Here is a 13,105-nt window from a genome sequence, read left to right as displayed (position 1 = left end):
CAACTTAAAATCCAATCATTTAAATTTACATCAGAGCCAAAACAGATTAATACCTTACCACAATAAAATCTTTGTATCTATTAGTCCCGCTTAAAGTTAGTCCAAAACTGCACCACAAAAGCAGCTGACGAAACCCCACCTGCATCATCATGAAATGTTTTAGTTTGTTCTTTTCATTACCGAGACCCCTGTATGGTGCAGAAAAACCACCAGTAGTCTGTATGCCTTTTCATGTAAGCACAAGCAAGAAAATTAGTTCTTATCGAGCAGAGATAAACTGTAATCCCGAGGCACCCCACCATTCTGCACTCACTATGATACTCGTACTGGATATAGATATACTTTTTATGGTGGATTATTAAAAAACTGCAACTGTCATAGACTTAAGAGTGATTACACTTGCATATCGCATTGCATGTGTGATTGCAACAGTGTGTGTAATGGTAAAAGCAAGACGTTTTGTTGATCAAGATTCAGCTATGGGTGGTTAGCTCCACGTCTGACTATTGACAGATGTAGATGGACAAGATTTTAGAGGGTGAGGCGGAGATGGTTGTTGTATGTGTGTAAAGATTAGTGTAAATCAAGCATGGCTGTCTGTGCATGCTGTTGGAGACGTGCTGACAGCACTCACAGGTGGATCCCCGTGTTCAATCCTTGCATTCCTACCGCCCTTCTCTCTTAAACAGCCCCATCCTGCACCACACAGGGCTCGGTGCTTCAGGTATCCCAAATCTGTCAGCACCCGACTGGAGGGATCGGGCTGCCCTATCAATGGTTGCTCTGGAATGAGGAAGCGGGATGCTTTTTAAATTCCTTCGCTGTCATCAATAATATCTTGCCAAGATATATCTGTTCAAGTAGTCACTGGGTGTAAAACATAAAACGTAAAGGTACTGGTTTGAGTAGTCGTAATTCAAACGCGGAATGGGTGTGTTTTAACGCGCGGTCGTTGGCAAATGCAAAGCGCCCTTCATCTGTACTGGATTGTCAGGCTCAAGTGGACAAGTGATGAAAACTGGTTTCAGTGGATCAGTGTGAAGTCAGTTAAGCTTGCCAAGTCTATGACGGAGAGAGCAACATATTGCGCTTTGAACATCCCGTCACTGTGCTGCCAAAAATCGATCACAGTTAGATTTTAAATTGGCCGTCATGCTGTGAAATCAAGTGCACTAAAAGTCCTTGGACACTTTTGTCACTCTTGTATTGCTTCCCAAACTGATCAAGGTTACTTCTTTTTAATTGAGTGCTGCAAACTTGACGTATTTTTGTAGGCCAACCGAGAAGTTAGCATTAAAGGTGCTGTATGCAAGTTTTTGACTCTTCTAAAGCTTACAAATACCATAATATGTTTGCAGATATTTAAGAAACATGCCAAGTGAACATTCTTGTTTATCTGAGAAACAATGCTGAAGTCAGATATTCTGCTGTGAAAGTGTGTTTTTCATGCTGGAATGCTGTCTTTATTTTGGTATTTTAAACCCGCCCAATGCCTGTTTAGCCAGGTATATTTTAGCACCCCTGGTTTCCTTGGTGGAAAACTGTGTATTTCATTCTTTCATTCAGAAAGGGTCTGAAAGCATACATCAGTGACTGAAATGCAACCTCTGGTGGACAGTAGCAGACTCCCAAATGAGATTCAGAGTTTCACATGAGGTTATTAATTAGCAAATGATATGACTATTATGAACATAAACATTAGGTGAGCAGGTTACATTGTAACCCCTGTCCTAACAACACGCTTGGTGATGAGATACGCAGTCATAAGCAATTTGGCTGGATGCACCAGATGAAACACGACAGAAATTTAATATAGCCATTCAGAAGCATAGAATTTTGCACTCACTCATGAAATTGTACAGTTTATAATCTATTTAATACATATTAACCCTGTTTAGCATTATTAAATGTACTATCACTGATATGTGTTGGCTTGCACTGAGTCACAGTTCTAAAGTTCAATTTCAAACGTGTTTTTCTTTCAAGAACTGAGGTAAACTATCTGCTGCTGCTTTCAGTAGTATGGCAATACATGTCATGTAAAACGGCATTCAAGCTCACATTGTTAGCATTTAACACTGAATAAAGCACATGAGGTGTACCTGAGGTGATCATTGTCAGTTTTCTGTTGTTCACCTGTGAAAAATAGAAACCATTTTTAAAAACTCCTTTTAATATGGAAAATATTCCTTTTAACAGGTGCTATTGCTTTTATGTCGAACATGGTTCTCTGCTGTCCTCAATCTGGCAGCCTGCGCTTTTTTGATCCAAGAATGCAATACCTAGTTTAACCACTAGTTTAAACTTACATACTGCACCTTTAATCTGATTGGCTGGATAAAATGTATTGCTTCAGCATAGACAATACATGAGTATACCCACAGTAGTCAATTTGTAGGATGTGCAATGTAAAGTAGGGAACATTGGTGACCAGGCACCACAGTTAAAAACGCATATGACCTGTGCATTAATTGCAAAGTTTAAATGTAATTGAGGAAAAATGTATAATTTGCATAATAAAATGTTATTTAAACATTCATGAATTATCTTACCTCTTCAATTTTTGTACATTAAAACTTTCTAGAGACTCCCCAGAAAACAAAAGGCATGGTTTTATTTGTATCTGTATTTCACTGTTCTTTTAATGAGTTTATTATATTTTATGCAAATGTATTTCCTTGTGCTTGTTGAACTTATCACAACGTGTGAGCTAGGAATTCTCAAAGAAAAGATTGTACCATGTACCTACTGCTCCATCTGTCTGCTGCAGATTATTATTAGCCAGTGTTCTACCAGAAAATAAAAAATTTGCCAGAAAATTTCCTGTTCCAAGGATGTGAACAGTTCTTAATACAATGGCTACGTTTACATGGATATTAGTAATCAAGTTACTTGTCTTAATCCAAAAAGACAATAATATGATTAAGGTGTTTACATTGAATGTTCCCTTTATGATCCCGTTTGACATGTTATAGCACATAATTCGATTAACGTCATTGCATCATCACGCTATCCACATTTGCTCCAGAGTTTCATGTAATTTTGGGTGTTTTAGTTTTATTTGTTGACTTAAACTGCAGTTTGGCACATTCACTTTCATTCAGGAACATTTCATGCATGCCCCTTATGACAAACGAGATATTGGATGCGAGTATGAACTGCAGGAAGAGTGTTGTTTTACCAGAATTTGACACAGCACGCCTTATGGGACAAAAAGGTGTCTGTGGTCCTTCACTAACTCGGTAGGTGCAGAGAATAATGTAAAACGGCTGTGTGTTTATAGATTATCCTATCGCAAAATGCTGCAAAAGTCCTACACAACGGTAATAGTTTGATTGCGGTGTTTACCTGTCTGTACTGCACTTTAATAATGTTACTAAAATCAGCATACTCCACGTATTAATCCAATTTTTGTTTAGTTCGATTATGACCTTAATCACATAAATGCAATCAAAAATAGCTGTTTACATGGTAGACTCTTAATCAGAGTATTGTCTCAATCATATAAAAAATCTGATTATTGATGTCCATGGAAACGTACTAAATGTCATGTGTCATCTTAGTGGAATTTTGATGACTAGAACATGGCAGGATTGCAGCGTACACTTCACATGATTCTTTCAGGCTTTATTTAAAATCAACAAGTTAGAGAATAACTTCTAACCAGTCTAAACACTATTGACAAGTAGATGAATTTATGTTTTCTGTGTTCTTTATTTGTAACATTAGGAAACTCCTTCAAGAGGCACAGAGAATGACAAAACATTGAACTTATTAATCACATAACTTATTTCACTCATTTAACCAAAAGCACACTCAAAAACAACATTGACACTGGGATGAAGAAGGATTGATAGAGTTTGTTTCAGGATATTTGGGCTCATTCATATCGTACTCTGTTGTCTTTTGTGTAACAAAATCAAATAACTGCACTACCCCTCTGACTCCTGTTGGGCCCAACACTGAAAAAAAGTGTTGCATGCAGAACTGTTGCAAACAATTTATTTATATTGAATTTAAACTAATTACATTTAATAATGTTCAACTTGTTTTGTTTGTTTAAATTCAGCCCAAATAGATTGTTTAAAACCACCTAACATAAAAAATTGAGTAAATCCAAGCAATCATCTTTGAATAATTTTTTTCAGTGAAGTTGAATTTTGAGGTTTGTTTTTAGTTATTCGTCCACAGTACTAGTATATGTGTATACGTTGCGTGCATAGATGACCGCTTGGTATACATTACCCATCAGGAATCAATAGTCCAACGAAGAAATGAAGGATAGTTCTTAAAGACTGACCTCTTTGATGTCTGCAAGTTTGTTGTAGAGGATCTAAACCCATGGAGAATGGATTCTATCAATGAAAGCTAATGATATGACCATTCCCAAACTCTAGAGGCTGTGTCTGAAATGAATACTTCCATACTGCATTTGAACAAGATTGAATATGGAGTTGACACACCATTTTAATTATACAGTATGTGGAAAAGCCATTGCCAGATGTGCTAATATAGCAAGTCTTTTGGAGTAAACGAAAAATCTGATAATGTATTCTATTTAAACTTCTGTTTTAAAACACTCTGGATTAGTGGAAATTGCAGGAAAATTCAGTTCATACAGTATGTTTAAAAAAACGAAAGTGTGGCCATCTGTAAATCATGGTTTTCTAATGGTTATTTCACGATACAGGCCTCACGGCTCACTTTATAAACACCCATTTACCTTTTTTATCGCTTTGCTGTGACCTCTTAATTAAATTAATGTATTTTCCTGACACAAACTATGGGAAGCATAACAAACACAGATAGACACATTAACCCATCATTATCAGCTCTGTAATATGGACCAGATGGGCGTTTAGTTCAGGCATACCAACCTCAGCTTGCAGCGATTCATCTTTCTCCCCCGTCCCTCTTGGCCACAACACGCAAACTCGTCTCTCGCTTTCCCTTTGTGGGAAAGTTTCTCCTCGCAGGTGACATCATGACTCCCCAGATTTGATTTGGACTATGATGGGAGATGATTACCAATATGAACGAAAGTAATCCAAGAGTCCGGTTTTACCCTTCTCTGCTAAAGAATAATGTTAGGGACGTTTTTCCCGGTGCATTCTTCTATTCGCTTGGGTCAGGAATACCTGACTGGCTTATATCTTCCACATGCAGGAGTGACTGGCTCTGATTTTCCAGGCAGAAACAGGAGCACGCCGACAAATTCTTCACTGTCTTCTCCCGCATGAGAGCCATTAGTCTCTCTGGACACCGCTTATGAAGTCAATTTTACGCTGTCCAGTTTGATTCCAGCTTCGGGACCAGATGCCTCCCATAGAGAGACGTGCGTACACTCGCTCACGCACACACTTAGCACACGTGTGCACTTTTCTCCAGGAAATACCTCGAGAACGTCCTCAAAGGAGAAGGGGCCGCAGATAATGAGCTCTCGGTAATACTTTATAATACGTCACATTGTTGCCCATTACCGAGATTTATCTGGTCTCTTGGCCACTGTAGATCACAGAGAGCAAGGGAAGGTAATCTTTAGCCAGCGTTTGCTTCCCTTATGGTGTTGACCAGATCTTTCAATGCAAATGTAATTCTCTAGAGACCCTTAAAACAACAAGGCCTTCGCAAACAAAGATTTCAGCAAAAAACAGTCCTTGCATGGTGACAAAGGTACCTCACCCCACCTACAACCTAACGCTCCAATCCAAATAGCTGTAGCCTTTTGCTAGTCCTCGAATGTTTTGCGGCCGATGATTGAGGCGCTGGAGTCGCGCACAGATTTCCTCTGCCAGGTTCAACAGCTATTTAGCCGTTCATTTGCGGCTCAATCATCAGATCAGCCAAAGGTGGCTGGTGGGGAATTGCTCTCGCTCCTCAGTCCTGCGTTTTTATGGATTTAAATTTGATCTTGCTCAGGTCATTAAACAACAAACTCATTTGTTTCTGGTAAATAGTTTAAAAGATAATCCTTTCTAGACGCCTGAGACGATTAAGAATGTCTGGTGAGGACTTTCACATTTGATATTCAATAAGCGTTTGTCATTGTGATGAAATTGAAGGGATTCCAAAGAGGTTGTTTGCTATCACAGCTCATTTGGATTAATGTGTGATTTGTGTCCTCCCCTACAGATGCACGACTCTATTCAGATGACCAATCCTGGGGTCTCCCAGCTGCGGATCCGTGCCGACGGCAAGATCCTGGCTTCGGCAGGCTGGGACAACAACATTAGAGTATTTGGCTGGAAGAAACTAAAGCCACTGGCTGTTCTGCAACATCATACTGACATGGTGAATAGTGTGGCCTTCTCAGACCATCAGGACCCCACACAGAGACTTTTGGCCGCGGGGTCCAAGGACCAGCGGATAAGTGTGTGGTCTATATATAGTGAAAGTTGAGTTTGGAAGACAGAGGCCTGCTTTGCCATTTCCTTCAAACTGATTGTCGCAAATTACTCTGACAATATTTACATACTTGAACGCGGCGCTAACATCTTTTTCTTTAAATGAATGTGCCTAAATTAGTGGCTGGCTGCCATTAGGAGGCGGGGCTACAATAATCACATTCGGGATATCTGATTGACGAGTTTTTTTGGGTGCAATTCTCCAAAATCAAACATAAGGAGCAAATTTAAACACACTCCATCAATGTGTTTTGTTCCAGTTTTCCACTATGTTTAAAAGCGTTGTATTGTCAAAGGCAAAGTTTAAACCGTCTGTTTGCTTTACCGCAGGCTGATGTCCTTCACTAGGTGTGTATTTGCTCTCAAAGTCGCACCTGAGCGGCAAAGTAATCCAGCGCTGTTTTTCCAAATCTGCCTCCGAGTTTAAGATTGCCCTCTGGACTGACCTGCATACATCACGCCGGGTTAATCACAGGGGCTCGGGCTCCACAGACAGGCCTGTTTGTTAGAAAGATTCATTGAGCAAGCTTCGCTTCGTTCTTCCCTTTAAGCTCATGAGCTGATGAAGGCGGCTCTATTTTCAGCCTAAAGACAAGGCTGACCTCTGTGTTCGGATGTGGCTAAAAGACAAACTAGTTATTTTTGTAGTTATTGCTTTTGCTCGGCGACTACAGCACGGCTCACTCAACAAAGTAGTTTGTACGGTTTCTTTTTGTTTCCTTTTTCTTTTCTACTTGTGTTATTTTGAAATGACTTGACGTTACATATTAAGAGAGCTGAAATCTGCTATTGTTTACACTATTTGTAGATGAGAATTTTAAAGGGATATTTCACCCAAAAATGACAATTCTGTCATCAATTACTCATCCTTCACTTGTTCCAAACTGGTTTAAGTTTCTTTCTTCTGTTGAACACTAAAGTTTTGAAGAAAGCTGGAAACCTGTAACCATTACTTGGTTAACTTCTATAGCATTTGCTTCACCTGCGATAGATATATAAATAGTTTCAAGTTTTCAGCTTTCTTCAAAATATACTCTTTTGTGTTCAACAGAAGATAGAAACTCATAAAGGTTAATAACCACTTGAGGGTGAATAAATTAAGACAATATTCGTTTTTTGGGTGATCTGCCTTTAAATAGGGATGAATACTGAGGACCAGTTTTAATATTCATAATAAGGTACATTTTTTTAAAAGCATCAGATTGGAGGATTTTTAATAACATCTAATATCCATTTCGTAAGGAATGACTCTTATTAACTTATTATTTTTGATTAATTAAAAGAAATACAGCATAAATAGTGCATATACTCAAATGAAGGACCCCACCCCCTTTAAAGAAAGCTGGAAAACTGTGACCATTAGCTTCCATAGGATTTGTTTTTTTTATATATGGATATGATTACAGGTTTCCCGCTTTCTTTAAAAAAGCTTTTGTGTGCAACAGAAGATAGAAACTTATAAAAGTTTATAACCATTTGAAAGTGAAATAATGGAAACAATACTGTTTTTTGGGTGATCCATGCCTTTAAATGTGAATGAGTACTGAGGACCAGTTTTAATATTCAGAATACATTACATTTAAAAAAAAAAAAAAAAAAAAAAACATCAGATTGGAGGATTTTAATAACTTCTAATATCAATTTGTGAAGGAATGACCATTATGAACTTTTATTATTTTTGATAAAGTAAAAGAAATACAGCATAAACAGTCTATACTTGGATGTATGATTGTTTTGATTGAAATGTCTTTAAAATGTCACATTTAACTGATATCTGATTTGATATATAGGCTTTTTTTTAGGTTTGTTGACATTTGCATTGTTTGGAAACTTTGAGTAGGCTACCGAAGAGGCAAAAATGTTTAGGCTAATAGTTTTTCCGATTTGTTATGAATTTTATCAAAATTTGGATGGAGAAAATACAATAAATGCTACCAAAAGTTTTTTCCATAAAATATTTAAAGAATCTTTAACAGAACTGATCAGCAAATGCTATTGCGCATCAGAACCTGCCGCTTCAAGAAAATATATATATAAAAACTCCACCAGAAACCTGTTTTAATGACCTGCTTATTTTAAACTCGCACGAATAAGTTGACTAACATGCGAAGACTTTGAAAGTAAATATATTTGTCAGCGTATGCGGTAATAATAGCCACCCATGCTACTAAGCTAAGTGGGATTTCATGCGTCTCAAAACGGTGGCGGTGGAACTTCAAACGGCCCACAGCCGTTCAGCCCCATAAAGCACGTGTCTCGGGGGACAAACCCAGACTGGAATATCTCATCAGACGGTACAGGAAGCTCGGGGAACTCGGAGGCCATCCTTTTAAAGGAAAAACAACAGCGGGCTAGTCGCCGGCCTGAGAGGAAGACAAAACAGTTCATTTCACCGCCCGCCATGTCATTAGCCTTCTCCTTGTCATCTGTGGACCCTCGCGCACCTTTGTCCATGACCTCGTCCGATTGGTAATCACTTCCTAGACTCGATGGGGAGGGCACAACAAAGCCATGCCAGGGGTCCCTTCCATCCGCTTTGTGAATTGCACCTCAGCGTCTATTGCTGGAGATTTCAGCTTATACCTCCCATGTCAATAATAGATCACTAAGCAGTCAGTATAAGCAGAACCCCGACACGGGCCACTGAAAAAAACCTGTGGCTTGCTGAATGACAGACACACGCCGGTCTATAGCACTAGGGGTCAGAGGTCACCTGACCATTGTACGCCAGCTTAAACAAACCGTAGTCACCGGTAAAGACAAAAGAGGATACAGCTGCAGGTACTCCGGCATACGCACATCAATATAGCATAATCTGTGACTGTGGGCTTCATTATTTTTATTATATAGAATTATGGTAGACGTTAATAAAACCCTTTTTAATTGGTTAATTAATAAATAATGTGAAGAATTCGGGTTAACTTCCCACCGCTGTATCGTGGCATGTGTTGCTGTTTTAACATATAACTCTTGTACTAGAAATACAGTAAATCTGCATGATTAGATGTTAGTTTTTTAAACAAATGATCCCAGGTAATCACGGTCTAAGGAAATGGCCCTTTGAATGAGAGAAACTGAACACTGGTTGTGTTATAGTAAATTATTTATATGTTGGCAAGCCGAGTCAGAATGAAACGATTTCTGTTGTCTGCGATAAGCACACCGGTGATTTGTTTTCATATGCAGTGTTGACAAATGGATCGCAAATTCGCTGAAATACGCGGGAAAATGCGAAACACGTGCATGGCTGTAGGTAAACATTTTTTCCAGGGTTGGTCTACCTTAAGTTTTTTTTTAAGAGCTGTCTTTGGACGTGCCAAGTTAGAGAAATGTACACAAAAGATAGGCTTGTCACAACAGATGTTCCAGATGCGACCCTGTGTCAGATGATTAGCCTACTTTTTTCTTTTCTTTTAGCATTTTAGTGTGTTTTACTTAACTTTTATTTTTTGGTCGCAGAAGTGTACATGTGGAGCGAGTTACGCCCTTTCAACATGGGCTAATATATAAAACAACATTTATACAATAAAATGTGATGTATTTTTTACCATCGTTTATTATCAGCTGATTTATTGCCTCTCTTTGTATACAAATGATAGACTTGGACAATCACCACAACTGCATGATGAATCCACATTCTGGAAGACGACGTAAAGGTACATTTACTGAAAAACTGGGTCAGCACTCAGTATTAATTTGCCATAATGCAGTGTTTTTGGTAGTGTTTATTTATATGCTTTAGAGTCTTATGTTTCTATGTTTGAGAACCTCTTTATGCTCTTTTTAAAATTGTTTTATTAATAGTAATTTTTAAATCGAAAAATCTTTTATCGGACTTTTTTTGTCAATGACTATTTGTGTTTACCTCCGATAGTAGCCTATCATCTATAAATGTGTGTAATATTTTAGAATATAATAATACTTTATTGACAGGCTATCATTAAAGTACCATTACATTTTTTTCAAAATATAACACACAATTATGAGACTGTCGGAGGTAAATACAAATAGCCTAAATAAAATATAGCATATCTTGCGCGCATACATTTTTGTTTGTTTGTTTCCTATCCTTCGTTTATTTTACAAATCATACAGGTTCTGTTGACTCATTAATAATAAACTAAATAAAAAAATAGTATCGTAATAACCAACATACTGTGTAAAATAACAAATTAAAATTGGATTTATTTATATAGGTTCTTATTATACACTGTAAAAAGTTGCATAAAAAACCCTGTTGAGTACTCAATGAACTTCAAAATCTATTTTAAGTACCTCAAAACACTTTCTCTCATAAATGGGTTTCTTGAGGAACCACCCTTTTGCAGTAATTTTTGTCAGTACTGAGGTCTTAAAGTAACTGTTTCCTTACACTAAGACCTCGGTAGCAAAACTTGCGCATGCACGCATCTTAATTAATTAAATAATTAATTTGTTTGCTTATTAGTATCCATCGTTTATTTTATGTAGGCTACACATAATCCAGGTTCCTATTATAGGTTGACCTATTAAAAGTAAACAAAATATAAATGGTAATAGCCTAGATATTGTCTCAAATATTAACAAATTAAGATATTGAATTTATTATTATTAGGTTGTTATTATTATACTAGGCTGCTGCTACTTTGAACTTATTTTTAAACCAACGCATATTTTTTATGTAGACTATCCTACATTTTAATTGTATTTTTTTAAACGTCGTTCTATTTATTTAATTAATATTATAATAATTTTGTTACGGAAAAGTGAACACATTTTATATCCAAATAATTATGTAAATATGATGTTACTATAAATGAACATAATATAGGCCTAGCCTAATGTAGCAGTCCAGTAATTTAGACACCTTTTTACTTTTTATTTACAGCAAGTGTTGGCATTCAAATAAACCAGGGTGTTTTACACATAATTACTCAAATCTGTCATTCGGTATTTTTGTGTGTGTGCGTTTGTTTTCGAAGTGCGCGTATTTCCTCATTTCCATGCTGAACTTCTCACGCATTTGAACTTCAAAGACGGATACAATTTTCGGTGCATTCGGCCCATAAATAATGCGCATTTTTAGAAGCGCTCATTGTTGTAAGCAGCCGTCAGTCGTCAGTCATGGATGCAGGTACACCGGCTGCACGACCGCGGGCCCCTGTCGGCCCCTCTCATCAAGGCGAAGCGCTACCAGAGAAAACACAGATGGGCAGATCCTGACGGAAGAGCCATGGGTCCGGGTGTCCCTGCCTTCCTGATGGGCCAAACTCATTACCTCTAGCCGGGAACACGCGAAGGGAGGCCCAATCCTCCAAACGGGCTCTTCCGGCCCCAAAAGTTGGGAAATGACATGCACACTTTACTTGACAATTGACGGATTGAAATCATTACACATTAGAGTGAATATAATTTGGCTGTACACTGTAAAAAAAAAAATGCTGGTTTCCACAAAATTCCTTTATGTTGTCCAACACAAATAGATTAAATTAACTTATTTTTGCAAATTTAAGTTGATTGAACATAAAACAATTAAGCCCCCCCCCCCAAAAAAAGAAGTCAAGAATTGTTAATTCAGCTTACTTTAAATTAGTTTGAACCAACCAGCAAAAATGCTGATCATTCTATATAGCAAAACAGTTAATTGAAAATGTTTTCGATCAATATCTAAAAGCAGTTAATTTAAGTTGTTTATTATTTTTTGTTTTATTATTTATATATTATTTTTTAAAGATTATTGCATGAGCATAATTTATGTATAGGCCTTTTTTCCTATTATAATTTACAAAAAACTATACTGTTATGCATTATGAATAATCATTGGAAAACATTGAGCATACATAAAATGTCCCCGTTCTTGTGTTGTTTATCATCGCCTCTTTATTTAATTTTTTACTCGTTTTCCCTTTTTGACCTCTAATAACGCAGAGCAATTAAATGCCCCCATTATCCATTGCTGGTCCCACCGCATCGAGTTGTTACCACAAAACAAAAAATTATACGAGCAATTAGTCGTCCCTCAAATTGCTGGAAACATTGTTTAACCTTTGATACTTCAGAAAGTCGTTAGCTGTCAGAGGTCAAATGGTGTGCAAGCGTTTCTTTCCTCTACCATGGGATTAACTAAATCACCGAGCAGAAAAACAGTAGAGTAGACTCTGCCAAGCCCGATTTTCAGTATTACTCTATAACGACTCACTTTAATTGATATTTAGGCTATACTTAAACGCTTTTTGCAAAAACATTTAACCTCATTATTTCTTTATAATTAGTATGTCTGAATGCTTAAGTAATCATGTTTATAATAAATAATTGATAGATGCACAATAAATATTTTTTCTTCCTTTTTAATTAAGTTTGCACACTGTTAAAATGAGAGCACAACTTTAGCCATGGTTTTATGATTAAAGAAAGCCTTTCTTTAAAAAAAAGAAAAAAGCAATGAATATTAAATGTTAATGAGCAACATTCAACCATTTATACGCCACTAATTCAGTCATTTGAGTTTTATTTAAAAATAAAGATTTTACTTTGAAAATATAATAAATATTAAGAAAATATTAAAATAGTTTTTTTTTTCTGTCAAGGGTGATATATTTTTGTTTGGAGGTTGAAATAAGCTCAATTACAATCCTCTGTTGAATAATGCATCTCTAATTTCTGTCCAAATCAAACATTTCTGAAGGTCTGAGGAGAACAAAAACAGCTTGTTGCATTTCCTC

At 37.0% G+C, this 13,105-nt stretch overlaps 2 protein-coding genes across 7 annotated transcripts in view; one reads left to right on the top strand and one right to left on the bottom strand.

Annotated features, from left to right (window-relative positions):
- The window catches only part of gnb1l (guanine nucleotide binding protein (G protein), beta polypeptide 1-like), a 68,997-nt gene extending 57,066 nt beyond the window's left edge, over positions 1-11,931 (top strand). The window contains exons 7-8 of one of the 3 annotated variants that reach the window (XM_073950324.1): positions 6,133-6,291; positions 10,004-11,931. In XM_073950324.1, coding sequence (XP_073806425.1) covers positions 6,133-6,291; positions 10,004-10,030 — 186 coding nt within the window. In that variant the 3' untranslated portion in view covers positions 10,031-11,931. 3 annotated transcript variants of the gene reach the window in all.
- srrm4 (serine/arginine repetitive matrix 4) overlaps positions 1-13,105 on the bottom strand; it is a 763,243-nt gene that overhangs the window by 584,394 nt on the left and 165,744 nt on the right. The window lies entirely within an intron of this gene.

Source organism: Danio rerio, chromosome 5, assembly GCF_049306965.1.
Source record: "Danio rerio strain Tuebingen ecotype United States chromosome 5, GRCz12tu, whole genome shotgun sequence".
In the NCBI taxonomy this organism is placed as follows: domain Eukaryota; kingdom Metazoa; phylum Chordata; class Actinopteri; order Cypriniformes; family Danionidae; genus Danio; species Danio rerio.
Note: the sequence above shows the minus strand (reverse complement) of the source record. Positions and strands in the feature narration are given on the sequence as shown.